We start from the raw sequence: 20,595 nt of genomic DNA on the forward strand, positions 1-20,595 counted from the left end.
TATATCTAGACTTCGAGTTTTCCAATTATTTGTAAAATGGAATTCTGTAGAGCCATCCTATAATGTGGTAGTCATTTAGAAATAACTGTAGTCACAGCTTCCAAGGGTCTTTTGATGAAGAATAGTCTTGTGTAAGTACGAATGTTGTGCATTTTATTCAGCAGCTTTTATCAGATGATCTTTAAGGATTTATTGTATCTTTGCAGCCGATTAGGGACAGTTATCTCATGTTTAGGTAGAAGACAGCTTGGGGATGGGGTGCTGTTTCTTCTAGATTCACATGTTTTCAGAAAGAATGTTTACTGTCAACATGGGCATGTATATTTGACCTGCATTCAAACAGCTGAAAGTTATTTTAATAGAGAATAATCAGGCCACTCTTCACTATGGAAGAATAATTGGGAAGTATGCATACAGCTAGCATTGTTAAGTACTAATGACAATCTTGCTTCGGTTTACTTCTATTGTTGCTTTTAATGCTTTTGTCAATCCTTTTTATTCCTGATATATATTGAGGCTCTTTTGCATCTTTGGCTTAACTACCTATAATGCCCTTTTATTAAAATAAAATGTATTATTTCCTGGACACATGTAAGACAGGCAGAGAATACATTACAGACAAGTTAGTGTATCTTCAACCCTGTCTTTGTGAAGTGGAGTTGTGTTTTCCTAGCATGTAGAATATGAGTTCTCTGAAGTATTCTCTGTATTCAGAGAACTCTGAGTTCTCTGAAGTAGCAAAACTACAAAAGATTGCCGGCTTCCGAGTAAAATGGCATCTTACCTGTCCCATTTTAGTAATTCTTGCACTATGGCATATATAGTCCTTTAAAACATATAAGACACCCCACATTCAAATACTAATTGTGATATTAATTAGGTTGAACCTTGTAAAATTGCCATTTCAGTAGGTTAGAAATGTTGAATATCAGCAGTTTCATATGGCTCACTACAGTGCTGCCCGGTAGAAACAGAATCAAAGCCACATGTAATTTAAAATGTTTTTGCCCAAAGTCTTGGAGATCCAGTGTGTATTTTACACTTAGAACATGCCGGTCAGACGAGTTAAATTTTGGGTGCTTGACAACCGCATGTAGTGAATGGCTCCCATAGTAGACAGTGCAGGTTCTGCCTGAATATCAGACTGCTTAGTAGTGATTGCTAAGTTCTTCAGTGCCGCTCCAAGCCCTCCGTCCACACAGCTTTATTTGGACCCAATGTGTAACCTAGCCACCAGAGCCCATGTGCGCACTAGCTTTTATATTTTAAGCTATGTTTTAGTCCTAGATCAGGTAGCTAATTTCTAGATGAAGATAGGTAAATGCCTAGAATTTACATCATTAAATTAGTTGGAGTAAATGTGTTCAAATACATGGACCTGATGAATCAGTGGCCCTGTTGCCAAGTAAAACCTCCATTGCATTTAACAGTGGAAAGAAAATCTGTCATAGTGCTTCCCACAATCTGTTTGAGAATAAGAACCAACCTCTTCTAATATTTGACACACTGCATATCTTTTAGTGTCTGTTGATTCAGACAATACACAGTGAGAAAAGATTTCTGTTTTAGTAAACTTACTAATCATAATAGCATCTCTGTATATTTGATATATTATGTGATAATATGTAATATCTGATAAATCATAGTTATTTAATAATGATGATATTACATTATTAAATCACTGTACTGGCAATACATAATGTACACATAGCTTACCGAGCTCTATATTATGATGCCAAGTAACCCACAGTGTGGACTCCACTGTATTTATGAACATCACATGTGTAAATAAATGTTAAGCACAGATAGCACATATGGAAAAACTTGAAATGAGCTAAGGTTAAAGAAGATGCCGAAGAGCAGTAGTGGTACCAAGAAATCTCAGAAAGCGGACTGAAGTGTTAAATAAAGATTGTTTGGCTTGGGAAGCAATCTGAGCCTAAATTGAATGCATTTTATTTAGTGACTCTGGAAATTTTTGAAGTTCAAAAAATTTTTAAAAACAGTTATGTTAGAATAGACTCTGTATCTGAATTCTTGATACTAATGATCTTAGAACAAGTTGGGTTTGATCCCATTCACTTGAGCCAATTGGTTTTTTGTAAGTGAATTTCTCATTTAAAAAAAAAAAAAAAAAAAAGTGAGCCATTGTCCCAAAGGCAGGGATAAAGAACCTGGACGGCTTCATGCAGGAAACAGCTCATATCATGAGTTTTAGTGATGTCTGTCCAGAAACTATTTTTTAAAATGTGAAAGTGAATATATTTTCTCGCATGTAATTAAATATCTTTTTATTGAAAGAATGTGAAGGCATTCCTTTTATTTTGTTTGATAAGCGTCAGTCCTTCGGTTTATTATTTCTTCTGGGTTTGGTGATATTTGCGTGTTTAGGTAAAACTCAGAAGATGGCGTAGCTATTGTGGTATTGTATTTTGACTGTCAAGTTTTTGCTGGTTATTATGTTTTTCTTGTCCATTAGTAGAATTCTTTCATGGATACAGTAGACTTCCAATTTGATACAGCGGTGAAATGGCTAGGGCCTCTGTTAGCCATCTTCAGGCATCTGTATTGACGAAAGTGACAGTGCCCTCTGATGAGTAAGAGCACTATGATTGAATGAAGAGAGTGTGGACCTCCACAGTCGCATGCTGTCAGTACCCCCCAACCTGGGGTGAGGCTGCTGTTGAAAGAAAAACATATTTATTGTAAAAGATAGTTTGTTTTCCAGAGCTTGGTTCCAGACCTAATAGTGTATAGACTGCTGTGTGTTAAATGACTTTTATAGTACTCTTTTGGTGAGAGAACTCACAAGCAATTATTGCTGGTCTGAGAGTGCTTGAAAAACCTCTTCTTGCAAGGGGACCCTCTCAACTTAGGTTAGGTACTAGTTTTGTTTCCCCAAAATAGAGATTCTCTCCTACTTGCTGCCCTATGTTGGCAAGAGGTGATCAAGGAACTGGTGTACAGTACACTGAACACAGCTATACCTTGGGATGGGGTGTCAGGTGAGCAACCAAGGACAACCCAGCTGTGTGTCACACTGTAAGGGAGATTCCATTTCTTTTTCTTTTCTTTTCTTTTTCTTTTTTTCCTTTTTCCTTTTTTTTTTTTTTTGAGGTGGAGTCTCGTTCTGTCACCCAGGCTGGAGTGCAGTGGCACGATCTCAGCTTACTGCAACCTCTGCCTGCCGGGTTCAAGCGATTCTCCTGCCTCAGCCTTCTGAGTAGCTGGGATGACAGGCGTGTACCACCACGCCCGGCTAATTTTTGTGTTTTTTAGTAGAAATGGGGTTTCACCGTGTTGGTCAGGCTGGTCTCGAACTTCTGACCTTGTGATCCGCCTGCCTCGGCCTCCCAAAGTGCGGGGATTACAGGCGTGAGCCACTGCACCTGGCCTCCATTTCTTAATTCACATGGATTTCAAAAATTACTGAGAGGCTAAGAAACTAAAGTTTTCCTTGAGAATGTTCACATAAATTCAACGAACTGGTTTATGTTAATTGTTATCTTATTATGTATATGAGGGAAGTGTAATGGAAAGAGCCTGCAGATAATGCTTTTTGGACATTTAATTTAGTCACATTTATTTCGTTGCTGCCATTTTATTTTGCTTTTTCAAATTTTATTTGTAGAGTAAAATGCAACAACTGATGTTTTCTTTTTTCTGTTTTAGATCTTTGCTAATTACACATTTATGGTTTTGTGGGAAAACATTCATGGGTTCTAATTAGCCTTTCTGAACGTTTTCCCTTCTTTAGTGAGGGTGAAAGGTTCTATGTCTTCCTGCCACCCCCAACCCCAGTCATCATCATCATCATCAGAGTCTTGGTTTGAGTAGGAGGTGACTTTGTCTTGAGATTCTGTTGGCTGTCAACAAAATTCACAAAGACAAGCATGGCCCAGGTTATTTTGCTGAGGGAAAGAGATAGAAGGGTGAGTGAGTGAGTGTGTTTGTGTGTGCATGCGTGTGCGTGTGTGTAATTTATAAATAGGATCAATTGCCTACTTTAATAAGTATATAGAAATAAAATAGTAAAACAAATACGCCCAAGTATGATTGAACTCTTCAGTGACGCTTGTCTTGTGCCGTCGTCTTTTTTTCTGAAGTTGTTGGTGATAAGTGATACTGCAGTTAGTGATTATTGATTTGTTTCCCTAGGCAAGAAATTATAGAGCAGCTTCTATCAAATATTTTCCACAAGGAGAAAAATGAACCAGCCATAGTCAGTGCAATCCAGATATTGCTGACTTTACTTGAGACACGACGACCAACGTAAGCTTTTCTTATATCTTACAAAATGAATTGTGTTGTTTTGCTTTCAGATTTAAGTTAAGAGTTACATTCTTGGTGGATAAGCTGTAATAGCGTACCTTTGAATTGCAGTTGCTGATTCTTCTTCTACTGTATAAACCATAGCCTAGTTTTATATGAATACCACATATAGGGATGCAGTTGAAAATCATGTTTTGGTGACACTATTTATTGGCAGTATTTAGACTCTAGTCATATTTTTTTTTGTAGTGGTAGGAAAATGCTACTGTAATAAATGCTATAATCAAAAACATGTATAATGGCTGAAAAACAGAGAAGCTTATTTTTGCTCATGATAATTGAAAATAGGTGTTCCTGGTCAGTGGGTAGCTCTCCTGGCCATCCAGAACGTCTCTCTGTCTTGTGATTCCTTTCATTCCTTTCTGCAGATACTTAGGCCTTCAGGTGGTGTTTTCCTGGGTTTCACATTTGAGGGCACTTCAGTTGAGGCTGTCTTAAAATGCATGGGCAGGTGGCTTGAGCCTTTAAGGACAAATTTCTTCTACATGTTTTATAATCAGAAATAAAGTCTTGCTTTTCCCATGTGTGGCCTTCGCCCCTGGACCAGCCATTTAATGTGTGTCGTGTTATTCTTTATAATTTATGTCCAGTGCAGATTTACTCATTATCAGAGTTTTCTGACTGCTCTTAGAGCATGAGAATCTGAAGAGGTATGTATAAGTTTTCCGGGATTATGTGATGTAGAGGTTGGAATTTTGTATTTTTTACCCCAAAATTCATTCATTAAGCAAGGGACAGAGTCCATCCTTAGCATATGAAACTTCAGCCATTCAGGTTTCTGGATTTACTTTTAGCGGTGTAATTTTGGTTTCTAGCAAAATAGTGAAGATAACCTTACCAACCAACCCCTGCTTCCCCAATTCCTGATCTCTGTTGCTGCTTTGCCTAATCTTTGGTCAATACTAATGGAAGGGCAGTGTGATGGCACTGCTTCAAGTATGTTGTAGTTTGGGGGTTGTTTGCCTACCTGTGTCTTTCTAGGAAAATCAGTACCATCTTCCTACCCCAGCGGTACAGTGCCCTCTTCCTACCCCAGCGGTACAGTGCCCTCTTCCTACCCCAGCGGTACAGTGCCCTCTTCCTTCCCCAGCAGTACAGTGCCCTCTTCCTACCCCAGCGGTACAGTGCCCTCTTCCTTCCCCAGCGGTATAGTACTTTCTTCCTACCCCAGCGGTATAGTACTCTCTTGCATGCTACAAGGCCATCACATCATCTCTTGAAAGTGGTTTAAAAACACATTCAGTGGTGCTGTGAGGTTCATATGACTTGAGAAACAAATGAGGGAAAAACAGCATAAATTTTTGCATGTGGAAGTGAAAAACACATAAATGTACAACTTAAAGAGCAAACAAAGTTAATAACAATACAAGAAATAATAAAGGGAAATTTCTGACCAGAGGAACTTGTCCTAAAACCAGAAAAGGTTTACCAAATACCAAGCAAGATTTAAGTTTTAAAATAGGACTCAGGGCCGGGCGCAGTGGCTCACACCTGTAATCCCGGCATTTTGGGAGGCCGAGGCGGGCAGATCATTTAAGGCCAGGAGTTTGAGACCAGCCTGGCCAATATGGTGAAACCCTGTCTGTATTAAAAATACAAAAATTAGCTGGTCGTGGTGGCGTGCACCTGTAATCCCAGCTACTCGGGAGGCCAAAGCATGAGAATCGCTTGAACCTGGGAAGCGGAGGTTGCAGTGAGCCAAGATCGTGCCACTGCACTCTAGCGTGGGCAACAGAGCGAGACTCTGTCACATAAAAAAGAAATAAAATAGGACTCAGATCTTACCTCTATACTGATAAGATTTCTGAATTCTGAGGATAAAGAATAAATCTTAGAAGTATCTGGATAAGAAAAAATGGGCTACCTATGAAGCCAGTCAGACTGCCAGATGCCTCCTTTGTGAAGCCAAATAAATAACTGAACAACAAGAGTGCAGGATTCTGAGCCTGAAACATTTCTGTTGATGTGTGAGGGCAAAAGAGGTTTTTTTTTTTTTTTTTTTTTTTTTTTTAGCATTTTAGGACTCAGTGTTTCATCTGTGTACTGTTGATGAGATAAAATTACTTGAAGATAGACTTTATTAAAGCCAACCAGAAAAATAAGAATGAAGAACTTAAGAGAACATATTGGTAAATTATGATCAAGAAATGGGTAGGGATGTGACAATATTATTAAGAAGTTTAAATGTTAAGAAAAAATAATTGAAATAAGTCAAATATTGAAAAATGAAAGGAGTTCCAGATTATTTTAACAGAACTCAAGAAATAAGGAGAAAAGTGTAAATTAGTACATATTACAGTTCTTATACTGGGGCAGTTGAGGTACATTCTCATGCACTGTAAGTTCATCTCAGTAAAATTATAGTTCAGTATGGTTTTAAATAAATGTAATAGAATAACAGTAGGTCATGTAACTTTCAGAGCATCTTAAAGGTCAAAGAGTAAGGAAACTCTGACAGTCCCAGACACAAGGGACCCTGACAGTCCCAGACATACACTTGCAGGCCCTTCTGGACAAGAAATACTAATGGCAGGGGAGAGGCTAGAGAAGGGTTTCATTGTAGTTTTGGCCTGAGGAATGGAGGAGCAGCCCTTGGGGGAAATACACACTACCCCTCCAGGATCCTTCTCTATTCTTGCCCCTACTGAACAAAACTCTTAAGCCACTGAGAACAGGTTAGCAATAAAAACCCTCTATCCCCTACTATCCTAGAAGTGGGAATACGTTCTGGATCCAGACCATTAGAGAATACCCTACCACGAGGGTAAGAGCAGGATCACTGAGAAGGCCCCAACCCTAGACCTGGGGACACTCAACTGCCTGAGACTGAGGTGGAACAAAGCAGAGGCTTCCCACATCCTTTCCTTTTCCACCAGACCTCTCGTGACCCAGTGACAGCACCCGCATCTTTTCCCTCTCCACCAGACCTCTCGTGACCCAGTGATAGCACTGCTGTGGAGGAAAGGCTAGCGTGGGGGGGAGGAGCCTCTTGTGAGGCACAGGAGCAAGTTTAAAGAGAGGACCTCAGCTGATGGGCAGAGCAGCCACTGAGAGACACCTGGCAAACTGGCCTTAGCCATAAACACCAAATAACTCGAGATGGACTTAAAGTCCTTAGTGCACCTTAAGAAATCATAGTAACAACAAAGCCCAAACCTTGCTCAGCAGATGACTAGATTGATTCAAATCCCCACACTTAAGACCTAGAAAAGAGACATGTTCATTCTTACATAAATGCTATTTACATCAGTTTCTGCTATTTTATGTAAGATGTCCACCTATCAACCCAAAATTACAAGAAACAAGATAAAGACGCCAACAAACTGTCAAGGGAAAAAGCAGTCAATAGAAATAGAATAAAAAATGTTGGAACTGTCAGATAATTTAAATATAAATATGATTATGTTAAAGACTTGTGGGAAAAGTGGAAAATATATGAATAGATGAAGAATGTTAGCAGAGAGATGGAAGAGCCTATGGAAGTGGTAGAAGTGAAAAACGCAGAAATGAAGAATGACTTTGGGCTTAGTTGACATAGTTGAGGAGAGAATCATCATAGGACCTTAGAAATTATCCATACCAAAATATGAAGAGTTAAACAAAAAAGATACTTATGAGCTGAGAAGTCCCAGAAATAATGACACGCCTCCAGGAACAAATGCAAGTGCCCAGAATCTGGGTTTCTATTACTGTTCTCCAATAAAAGGAACCAGAGCTCCTCAGAGAATTGGCTGGTTCTGTGACCAGGGCAAGAAATATATAAGTCTAGAACAACTTATAGTACCAGAAAATAAGGAAATCCTCAAAATTAAAAAAAAAAAAAATTAAAACCCCCAAATGATGGCATATGTCACTGGGACACTGGAGCCAACTAAATAGAGTTTCCAATGGTCAAAGCCAGAATAAGTTGCGTAATAAAGTCATTTTGTGTTAAAGCCCAAATTATACATATATAAACGGGTAAAAGTAGACAGATCTCCCATGTAGAAGAATTCCAAATAGGTTACGTAGGCACTTCAAGGAGGTAGAATAGAACTCTCTACTCCTTAAGTGTGGGCTGTGCATAATTCCTTCTAAAGAGTACAGTATGGAAAAAAGAGAATTAAAAATGTAACTTCACAGTGGAAAAACCTGGCAAACACTACCTCAGCCAGATATTCAGTTAATTACTAGAGCCAAACTCATTGGCTCACGCCTGAAACTCCAGCAGTTTGGGTGACTGAGGTGAGAGGATCGCTTAAGCCAGGAGTTCAAGGCTGCAGTGAGCTGTGATTACTCCACTGCACCTAGCCTGGACGACAGAGTGAAACCCTGTCCCAGAAGAAAAGCCAACAGCCAGTGATGTTATGCTGACAGCATATACTCTTGATATGATGTATTAAAGATCACACTTTACCCATGTAGTCTTCCTCTCAAAAAACCATAACCATGAGAAAAACTCCAGAATGTTCCAATCAAGGGACATTCTGCAAAATACCTGACCGGTACTCGAAACTGTGAAGGTAGGATAAAAACAAAGTCTGTTACAGCCAAGAAGAGGCTAAGGAGACTTGACAACTAAATATAATGTGTATCGTGGATGGAAATCTGGAACAGAGAAAAGACATTAGGTTAAAAACTAAGGATATCTACATAAAGTATGCATTTTATGTATTGATATTGGTTCATTAATTGTGACATGTACAATACTAATGTGTTAATGGGTAAAGAAACTGTGTGGCTTATATGGGAACTCTGTACCATCGTTTTTTGTGTATATATAAAATTATTCTATAGAAGTCGACAGAACATTTAGACAGAACGACATTAAAAATGCAGAAGACTTAATGCTAGCAATCAGCTTGACCTAACCGAGACTTGTAGAACACTCCCCTAGCAACGGCAGAATGCACATTCTTTTCAGGTGTACGTGAAACTTACCAAGTGTCTTAGCTCAGGCTGCTATAAAAAACTGCCATAGACTAGGTGGCTTTAAACAACATTTATTTCTTACAGTTCTGGAGACTGAGAAGTCCAACATCAAGGCACTGGCAGATCCAGTGTCTGGTGAAGGCTTCCCTCCTGGTTTTCAGTTAGCCACTACCTTAATATGTCTTCTTGTGGCAGAGAGAGAGAGGAAGCAAACTCTGTTTCTTCTGATAAGGATACTTACTCCATTTAGAGGGCTCTACCCTCATGACCTAATTACCTCCTGAGGGCCCCATTTCCTAAGATCATCATATTGGGAGTTAGGATTTCAACATTGGAATTTTGAGGAGACAGACAATTTGCTGATAGATAATGAGACCAGTTTCTCATCATAAAACAAATTTAATAAATTTAAAATAATAAGAATCACATAACATTTGTATTTCGACTATTCTATGTTTAAACTAGAAATCAATAAAAAAGATTTCTGAAATAGCCTCAAATACTTGAAAATTAACACACTGCTAAATAATCCAAGTGTCATAAAGGAAATGACAAGGAAAATGAGAAAGTATTTTGAACTAAGTGATAATGGAAATAGGATTTGTCAGAATTTGTGGAATGCAGTTAAAGCAGTAGAAGGAAATTTATAACATTAAATGGTTATATTAGAAAAGAAGAAAGAATGTGTGTCAATGATCTAAGCTCCTACCTTATAAATTAAAGGTAAAGGCAGGACAAATTAAACCCAAGGCAAACAGAAGGAAAGAAATAATAAAATTCAGAGCAAAAGTCAGTGGACTTGAAATGAGAAAAATCATACAGAAAATCAGTGAAACTGAAAGCTTGTTCTTTGAAAAAAATCAATAAAATTGATAAACTTCCATCCCGCTTAGGAAAAAAGTAGAAGAGACAAATTACAAATAATAGGAATGACTGTGTCCTATGGACTTTAACACTGTTGCCTGTGGACTTCAGATGAATAATAAGAGAATACTACAAACAATGCATTAAACAGATTTAGCAGTTTATATGTGATGGACAACTTCCTTAGAGGAAATAATTGCCAAAGATCACTCAAGAAGAAATAGGTAGCATGAGCAGCCCCATATCAGTTGAAGAAATTGAACTTATATTTAAAACCTTCACAAAGAAAACTCCTGGCCTAGATAGGCTCCATTGGTGAAGTCTACCAAAGATGGAAGAACTCTGTCAGAATACAGAAGAGGGAACTCTTTCCAACTCATTTTATGTAGCCAGCATCACTTTGAAACTAGACTAAACTACACAAAATCATGGGAACAAAAACTATATTTGTTCCTCTGTATCTGCTGAGGATTGGTTCTAGGACTCCCATGCATGACAAAATCTGCGGTTGCTCAAGTCTCATATAAATGGCATAGTATTTGCATGTAACCTACACATATCCTCCAGTGTACTTTAAATCATCTCTGGATTACTTATACCTAATACAATGTAAATGATATATGTTATGCTGTTTCATTATTTTAAATAGTATTATTTTTTGTTTGGCGTTTTTTTCCACCTTTTTTTAGAGATGCAGTCTCACTGTATTGCCCAGGCTGGCCTTGAATACCTGGGCTCTAATGATCCTTCCGCCTCAGCCTCTTAAGTCATTGGGACTAGGTGAACCACCTCGCCCAGCTTTCTCTGAATATTTTTGATTTACAGTTAATTGAGTCAGTGGACACAGAACCTGTGGATACAGAGGGCCGACTGCAAGTAACAAGATGCCACAAGCGCTGAAATGTAAAATTCCTCAAGAAAATATGAGTGTATCAAGTCTAACAGTATATTGTAAGGATAATATATATCATAACAAAGTATGGTTTGTCTTGGGAATGCAAGGCTCATTCATCCTTCAAAAATCTTCGCATCAACAGACAGCAGATCTGATCACATCAGATCATTGAAGAAAAACCATCATTTTGTTAAATTCCTTTATGATAAAACATCTCAGCAGATTAGTAATAGAAGGGAACTTGGATGAAAGCTGATAAAGCCCTCTTTCATTTTATTTATATTTTTTCAGATAAAGTCTGCCATTCAGACTGGAGTGCAGTGACACAATCATAGCTTACTGTTGACTACATCTCCTGGGCCTAAGTGATCCTCCCACTTTAGCCTCCTGAAGTAGCTAGGACTACAGGCACAAGCCATCATGTCCAGCCAGATTTTTTTTATGTTTTGTAGTGATGGAGTCTATGTTGCCCAGGCTAGTCTTGAACTCCTGGCCCTAGGTGATTCTCCCATCTTGGCCTCCTAAAGCGTCAGAATTACAGGCTTGAGTCATAGTGCCTGGCCAAGCCCTCTTTTAAAAATCCCATAACTAACATAGTTATTAATAGTTAAAGACTGAGTGATTTTCTTTAAAACTGGGGAACATAACAGGCATATTCACCGTCACCACTCCTATTCAAGCCGTGCTGGAGGTCCAGGCAAATAGTAAGGCAGGAAAGAAAGAAAAGACATTCAGAGGGGAAGGGGTGATGTCAGACTGCATCTGTTCACACATGTCAGGATTGTCTTTGTAGAATATCCTAAAGAACATTAAAGGGAAAAAAAAAACCCATACTCCTAGAACTAACAAATACATTTAGCAAGATTGCAAGTATGAAGTCAACGCTCAAAAATTAATTGCATTTCTGTGTACTAGGAATGAGCAATTGGAATTTGAAATTTTTTCAAAGTATTATTTTTTATAGCATGGAGAAAAGGAAATACTAAGATACAAACCTAACAAAATGTGTGCAAGGTTTAATGCCCCAAAACTACAGAATATTGATGAAATCAAAGATGACCTACATAAATGGAGAGAAATACTCTGTTCATGGACTAGAAGACTCAGTATTGTTAAGATGTCGCTTCTCCCCAAATGGACCTGCAGATTCAATGCAATTCCAAACAAAATCTAAACAGGATTTTTTAGAAAATCAACAAGTGAATTCTAAAACTTGCACGAGAATCAAAGTAAGTACAGTAGCCAAAACAATTTTGCAAGAGAAAAGGACTCACACTCTGATTTTGAGACTTAATACAAAGTGACAGCAATCAGGACAGTGTGGTGAAAGAATAGACATACAGATCACTGGGACAGAGCAGAGTCCAGAAGTAGACCCATCCCCATGATCAGGTGGTTTTTGACAGAGGCATGGGGGCAGTTCAACGGAGAAAGGACAGCGTTTTCAATAAATAGTCCTGAATGGTTAGGTATTCTATGCAAAAAGTTGGACTTTGATATGTATTTTGCAGATTATGCAAAAATTAACTCAAAGTGGATGATAGAACTATACATAAAACTAGTAGTTCTAGAAGAAAACAGGAGAAAATCTTTGTCTCAAGAGTTATGTACAGATTGTTTAGATACATTGCCAAAACCCAATTCATAAAACAGAAGTTGACAACTCAGACTACACTAAAATTTTAAAATTCTACTCTGAGACTCTGTTAAGAAAATTAAAAGATAGGCCACAGACTGCCAGAAAATATTGATATCATGTGAGAAAAGACTTACATCCAGGTATATGAAGAATACCTAGGCTGGATGTGGTGGCTCATGCCTAGCACTTTGGGAGGCTGAGGCGGGAGGATCACTTGAGAAGGCCCCATCTCTACCAAAAAATAAAGCCAGGCACGGTGGCATGTGCCTTTAGTCCCAGCTACGTAGGAGGCTGAGGAAGGAGGATCACTTGAGCCCAGGAGACAACAACAACAAAACAGTAATTTATCCTCTCACAGTTCTGAGTCCTAGAAGTCTAAGATCAAGGTGTTGGTGGTGCTGGATTCCTTTCAGAGGTACTAAAGCATTCCTCTTCCAGCTTCTAGTAGTTCTTGGCATTCCTTGGCTTGTGACCCCTCTGCATCCTCTTTACATTGCCTTCCCCTCTGTGTGTCTGTCTTGCCTCTTCTCTCTTCCAAGCATAGTTATGATGGCATTTAAGGCCCACCTGGATAATCTAGGATAATCTTTCATCTCAAGACCTTTAATTAATTTCATCTTCAAAGATCTTTTTTCCAAACAAGGTGACATTTGCAGGCCCTACGTATTAGGATGTGGACGTATGTTTTGTGTAGGAGAGCATCATTCAGCCCACTACTTAGCTAAACCAGACAAACAGAATAGACAGTACTCAGTGCAGTATGCAGGGCAACTGGAAGTCACACACATTACTGTTGGGAATGGAAAGTGATACAGCCACTTCATAGAAATGTTTGTCAGTTCTTAGAAAGTTAAACATTTATAATGTCACCCAGCATTCTTATCCTTGAGTATTTACCCAATTCTCATTCTACCTGTAATTGTTTTCCTGTAAGAAGTAGGTTATAATGAGTATAGATTGAGCTTTATGTAGAATAATTTTAAACCTTTTAAATAGGAAATAATGTTGATTATCTAAGAAAAACTGTATGGAACAAGTATAGGCCTGTTCATTAATAACACCCCAAACTAGCAGGCAATGTGGGGTGCCCTATAATCCAGAGGTTGGATCCCTTTCGCTTTCCAAATTTTCTGGTCACTTAGAGATTTGTTATTGTATAGTAGTTATGAAGACTTAGAAGGTTTAGAATGGGAAGAAATCACATGTAATTTCTTACCCGATACTGTAGCTGTTTGGGTTGCAGGTTATAGAGGCTGAGCCTCATGGAGGTTTTATTAACCCTCTTATCTGCCTCATTATGCTTTCTTCCTAGCCTTTTTTCCTGCAGCCAGAAATGTTGATACAATCATTATTATATAATCATTAAGTAAAGACATACATGGTTGATAACCTTGAATGATTTGTTCTGAAATTATAATAACTAAAATTACCTTGCTTTGTTTCAAGATTTGAAGGCCATATAGAGATCTGCCCACCAGGCATGAGCCATTCAGCTTGTTCAGTAAACAAGAGTGTTCTAGAAGCCATCAGAGGAAGACTTGGATCTTTTCATGAACTCTTGCTGGAGCCACCCAAGGTAGGGGAGCTATCTTAAGCATGGCTGCCCAGCCAGTAATTTGGTTGAAACAGTCATTCGGATGTGTACGGGCCTTAGGAGTGGCAGAACTGGCTGTGGTCTGCATGTACAAAGTGAGTGAAAAGGTAACACTGCCAGTGATTTTTACTGCTTTTGAGTGGAGAATGGAGAAATAAACAAAATATTGATCTGTTTAGGAAGTTTACCTTTTCATTCTTCTGTAAATTCTTGGGTACTTACATGCCAATAAAGAAAAAAGAATTTTCTTCTTGTAGCATATTATTTTTGAATGTTTCAGGAAAAGCTAATCTTTCAGAAACGGATCTTTGAAATTGTGTTTTCTTACTCAGAGTTGGAGCAGTGTATGTCTGATGTATAGTCGACCTTATTTAAGAAAGAGTAGGTTGAAGTTAGTATACAATTTGAAGAGAATATGACTTGGGGGTTTTTCAGTACAGAGCCTCCCATGTGCTAATTTTAAATGACTGTTTCCTCAGTGAAGACCCACAAGAGTTTTGTCAGCAGTCTATAAATGGTGTTCTTTCGCCCCTTGGATTGGCACAGATTTAGATTAGGGTAAGAATCACTTGCTTTTGGAGTCTAGGGTGGAAGATTCAGTTCTGTGTGAGTTCTGTTCCCAGCAACAGTTCTTAAGTTTCCTTTTTTTTTCTGCCCTATGTCATTGAATCTGGTGTATCTCTGTGGTTATCTACTGTGCGAGTTATTGGGAATTTAGAATACTAGTTTCTCACTTGTAAATGAGAAGTTTTCTGTTTATTTAACTATTTGGAGTTGGGGGAGCACAGGATAACTTATATAACCAAGGGAGTCTAGTTCAGCTCCAGATCATCTTTTCAGATACCTGATGCCATCGGTGAGCAGGTCGTGGTTCCATCACTGCGCTCACAGTTTGCGTTATTCCGCTGGTTCCATTCCAGCCACATCTTATCTGCATTCAGCCTGTGTTGGATGTGGATCATAGTGTTGGTGCTTGCCCTTAGGGAAAGTGCCTCTGTTGGTGTTTGACAATGATGGTCAGTGGCATCCTTCATGCCAGTCCTGGGAAGAAAAACAGAGTAAGGAAAGAAAAAGAAAAGATTTAGAAGAGGAGAGAACATCACAAGTGGAAGACGGAGGTGGGAGAAGGATCTGACAGGGAAGAAGGTGTGTAAGGAAGGGCCTGACCTGTGTCTTAGGTGGCCCACCCGTCTTCTTTCTGGGTGGACAAACAGGTGGCATCTGGTTCTGGGCCCCGATTCAAAAGTAAGGCAGTGTCTTGTTTGGACTTCTCTGTTACTCCAAGAACTGAGTGAGTTCCGTTTGCACCTGTTTTTACTGTATGATATGTCTGTCTCGGAGTGCCGTTTGCACCTGGTTTTACTGTATGATGTTTCTGTAAGTAGATCCATGAAGTTTTTTTACAAAGCCTGCCAATTAGAGCTGTTTTCCATAGAGAGCAGAACTGTGGGCCTTACAGCTCTGTCAGTCCTCGGGAGGATGGGAGCCAGGCTGCTGATGTGGATGGGGAGGGGCAGAAAGGGCAGCCTGACCTAGGCTGTTAGGTGCCACCCTTGCTTCTCAGACTTCTAAAGTTAGGAAATGTTCTGCTTCTATCTTTTGTAATTTCAGACTGTAGAAACTCCTGTTGATGGACAAGGACAGGTTTAGATTGATCGCATTTCAGGTTTGTGATCCAGAGACAACGTCTGAATTTGCATTTTTATCACAGATTTGGCTCAGACTGAGGATCGTATTCCAAAACCACTTGTAGCAACTACTACCACCACCACCACCACGGCTGCTGCTGCTGCTGCTACTACTACTACTACTACTACTACGTCTTCTTCTTTCTTCCTCTTTCTTCCTTCTCCTCCTTCCTCCTTCTCCTTCCTCCTCCTTGTTTTTTCTTCCTTCTTCCTTTTTTTATTTTTTTGAGACAGTGTCTCACTCTTGCTCAGGCTGGAGTGCAGTGGCACAATCACAGCTCACTGCAGCCTCAACTTCCGCGGGCCCAGGTGATTCTCCCACCTCATCTTCCTGAGTAACTGGTACTACAGGTGTGCATCACCATGCCTGGCTAATTTTTGTATTTTTTGTAGAGACAGGGTCTCACCATGTTGCCCAGGCTGGTCTCAAACTCTTGGGTTCAAGCGATCCACCTGCCTTGGCCTCCCAAAGTGCTGGGATTATAGGCATGAGCTACTGTGCCTGGCCATAACTTCTTTTAGTTTAGATTTCTGGTCAGATTTTGAAATACTGTACTTTTTCCTGGGGTATTCTGTAGCCTTCTGCTTTCTTCTCATGACAGCTTGGAATGTTGAGGCAGGGAGACACTTGATTTCTTATAAAATTTATGGTTCAGGGAAATTCCTTGCTTTTTTTTCCTTTTTCCTGCTTGGTTTTATTTCATTGTATCTTAAAGATATCAAGAGCAGCTTTAGATGTTGTTTCAGGTGTAAAATTCAGGCCATGTTGTTTGCAGGGTTTAAACTAGTGTCATGTCTTAGGAAATACACCATTTGCTTTGTTCATTTAACTGAATTTAATTGGAAAGCTTTTTCTTCTTCAGAAAAGTGTGATGAAGACCACATGGGGTGTGCTGGATCCTCCTGTGGGGAATACCCGGTTGAATGTCATTAGGTTGATATCCAGCCTGCTTCAAACCAATACCAGCAGTATAAATGGGGACCTTATGGAGCTGAATAGCATTGGAGTCATATTGGTGAGATTTTCCCTGCTCACAGACATTTTAATTTGCCATTGATATTTCATGGATATTTAACCAAGTTACAACCTTACAAATTTACATTATGTCAGTGACTTTTCTTGGTCTGAGCATAAATGGTGTTTTATGTAGTTTTTGCCTTGAGTTTATCATAAATTTCGAATGCTTATAATTGTTCACTAGGCATCTACTGTTGCTTTATATAAAGAATGGTAACATAGGATTTTGAAGATGATTAAGAGACATCGGCTTTTCCCTCGTGCTCCGTCTCGTGGACAATGACTGCTGGGTGCAGCACTGTTTTCTGTTCATATTTAGCGAGGGGACAAACTTTTATCTTCTTGCCACTCAGAGGTATCTGTATAACGTACCTGACGCCATATGGTCTTAATTGATTTGGGTCTGGATTGACTCTTCCTTGAGACACAGTTATTAGCCTGCTTATTGATGGAAGGAGAAGGAAAAGCCCAGGGATGATTTAGGTCTCCCTGACCCCTGAATTCCCCAGTTTCAGAGTTTGTGCTTAGAACCCACAGGCCCAGCTCTGGAGCCCATGCTTCTTCTCTCTGTGCTGCCACCCATAGCACAGAAAGCGTGAGGGTTAACACTTTAGCAGGTTTCACAAGACATCTGGTCACATCATATATTTGGGGGAGATCTGAGGGTGTTTCAAAGGAGGTGTTTGTTCACTGTATGACAGGCATTGTAATGTTCATCTTATGTACACTGTTCATGTGATCCTGGGTGATCTCCAGGACACCCAGGTGAACATTACAGTGAGAGAAAGGATGTGTTTTTCAGATCATGCCCAGAGAGAGGATACATTCCATGGCTAGTGAGTGGTGAAGCCGAGATTTGAATTCACCCAATTTCAAACCCATACGTGCTTTATCAGCCATGTCATTGTGCTTCCTAGCGTCACCGAGATATTTTTGTTAGGTTTCAGCTTTGGGTTAAATCAGTATAGAGCATGGAAAACAGGAGCAATTTGGAAAAAGAGATGAAGATTTAAAGAATTACAGTTTCTTTGATAGCTAGCATGGTCGTTGCCTTCTGGGGACGTAGTTTTTGTCCTACCTTCTAGTGTATAAAACTTGGGGAATATAACTTTCCTAAGTCATTGATCACTGGTCTTTAATTTCACTAATAAAAATATACGGTTATTGTTAATTTATTCTGTTAATTTTTAGGACTACTTTTGATGAGACTAAATTTGGTGAGACTACTAGAGGAGTTAAGTTATTCATTACTTCTTCTTTTTGAGATTAGATAACCAGACCCAACCATTTCCTAAATATGACATACTAAATTGACTTCCAAAATATGGCATTTTGTACTTCTAGAAATTTTTTCCCTTTTGTAATGCTATTACCTTTTCAAGTAATTTGAAAACCCTTGTACTTCCAGGAGATTCACGTTACTGCCTCTCTTACCATTTGTTTTTGCTGATAGTTCTAGTTTTTGTATCTGGAGTTGAGTCATGAGCACCTCAAAACTGTGGACCATATTTTTGTGTATCTCTGTCTGCCATGTTGCATCTCATACAATACCCTGCACAAAAGCCATCAGTAAATATTTGTTGCATCAAAATGAAATTCTTACAATTTTTTTTTTTTTTTTTTGAGACAGAGTCTGGCTCTGTCGCCCAGGCTGGAGTGCAGTGGAGCGATCTCGGCTCACTGCAAGCTCCGCCTCCTGGGTTCACGCCATTCTCTTGCCTCAGCCTCCCGAGTAGCTGGGGCCACAGGCGCCTGCCACCACGCCTGGCGATTTTTTTGTATTTTTAGTAGAGACGGGGTTTCACTGTGTTAGGATGGTCTTGATCTCCTGACCTCGTGATCCACCCGCCTCGGCCTCCCAGAGTGCAGATTACAGGCGTGAGCCACCGCGCCTAGCCTCTTATAAATTTTTTTGAAAATTATAGAAAATTTACCACACTAAGTATTTGTGTTAGTTGCTTTGAAAAGAAAAAAGATACTCCCTTTCTCTTGGAGAAACGTACTCTTGTCTTTGTATGTTTGTTGTCGGTTTTTTACTAGATTCCATACCAGTTCTGGCATGTCAGATAAGCAGATAGCATGCCATTTAGGCTCTAAAGCAATACTTCACATCCCCATTTAGCCCCTGTTATTTATGAGGGATACCTTCCAAGACTCCTTTGGATGCCTGAAACCACAGATATCGAACCCTGTATATACTATGTGTTTTTCCTATACATACCTGTGACAAAGTTTAATTTATAAATTAAGCACAGGAAGAGATTAATAATAACTAATAATAAAGTAGAACAATTATAAATCTATACTGTAATGAATGTTATGTGAATGTCATCTCTTGTATTAGCATGTCTTACTGTATTACACTCACCTTTTTCCAGATCATGGTTGACTGTAGGTAACTGAAACCACAGAAAATGAAACTGGTTATGCAAGTACTAATGTGAACTCGGGTTCCTTTTAATTGGTCCTTTTGGACTGAGAGCACATCATTTTTACTTTATTAAATCACTGTTCTGTAAATGTATTTAAGTATTGGCTTAAACATTGAGGTAACCGAATAAAACATGGTTTTTCTTTTTTGTAGAACATGTTCTTCAAGTATACATGGAATAACTTTTTGCATACACAAGTGGAAATTTGTATTGCACTGATTCTTGCAAGTCCTTTTGAAAGCACAGAAAATGCCACAATTACTGATCAAGACTCCACTGGTGATAATTTGTTATTAAAACACGTAAGCTTATTTGGTCTCGGTTTTCTCCCACTCTCTCCTGGTTATAGCAGTTTTCCACTTGACTGTGATATGAATTGAGGTTTAAAGGGCTTGAGGTTAGATTTCAGAGTCCAAATATTTGACTATCATGTATTCGTTTCACTTTTAACCAATCGTTATATAAATCAAGTACTGGACAAATAACTATTAAATGAACTGTCTTGTAAGAAAAAAGCTAAGTGGCCCCCTTATTTGGTAAAATTAATAGGTTTGAAGATATATAAATATTTTGATGATTTGAAGAATCATAGAAATTTAAATACTATGGAAAACATTTGCACTATTATTTGGCAGGCCAGAGTGTTGTTTCTTTGCTGAATATGGGACTGAAAGTCAGGAGAATTGAGTTTTTTGTGATGTTGAGAGTCTCTTCCCGGGGTCTCTTTTTCTCTTCTGTCAAATATGAGATAATTTTACTAAGTCAGTCTTCAGATTTTTTCTTGCTTGGTAGTTCTATGGTACTTTTAAAATTTCTAGCCCACACTTGGTTTACTCGCAAACCTAAAATGTAGAAAAGGCTAGCTTGGAACAGCCAAGTTGATGGGAAAGACAAATGACACCTGAGAAGAACTAGCACTGCACATTCCAGTATTGCAGCCTGTAGCAGTTGTCACTGACTTGCAGACTTTGGGCAAAACCCACCTGTTTTTAATATTAATGCAGTAATGTTATTTCATCTGGAAGTAAGACTTGCTCACATTTTAAAAGTACAAGCATTACCTTGGATTCTAAGTTAAATTTTTGCCAAGGCATAGTTTTCTTTATTCCATTTTAATTTAGCTCAGTTTTTATATTTCTGGTCTGAATTTTCACAGCTAATAAAACCTGGCTTTGCTTTATAGTTAACTATAGGTAGTTAACTGCACTACCTATAACATTGA

At 38.9% G+C, this 20,595-nt stretch overlaps 1 protein-coding gene across 14 annotated transcripts in view; it reads left to right on the top strand.

Annotated features, from left to right (window-relative positions):
- PPP6R3 (protein phosphatase 6 regulatory subunit 3) overlaps window positions 1-20,595 on the top strand; it is a 159,836-nt gene that overhangs the window by 94,714 nt on the left and 44,527 nt on the right. For 12 of the 14 annotated variants that reach the window (XM_032153703.2, XM_058439023.1, XM_032153700.2 and 9 more), the window contains 4 exons: window positions 4,159-4,272; window positions 14,088-14,217; window positions 16,787-16,939; window positions 19,526-19,675. In XM_032153703.2, the coding sequence (XP_032009594.1) occupies window positions 4,159-4,272; window positions 14,088-14,217; window positions 16,787-16,939; window positions 19,526-19,675 (547 nt within the window). The remainder of the gene's footprint in view (window positions 1-4,158; window positions 4,273-14,087; window positions 14,218-16,786; window positions 16,940-19,525; window positions 19,676-20,595) is intronic. The other 2 variants (XM_058439029.1, XM_058439030.1) reach the window with 1 other exon arrangement.

Source organism: Hylobates moloch, unplaced genomic scaffold (assembly GCF_009828535.3).
Source record: "Hylobates moloch isolate HMO894 unplaced genomic scaffold, HMol_V3 SCAFFOLD_5, whole genome shotgun sequence".
NCBI classification, from domain to species: domain Eukaryota; kingdom Metazoa; phylum Chordata; class Mammalia; order Primates; family Hylobatidae; genus Hylobates; species Hylobates moloch.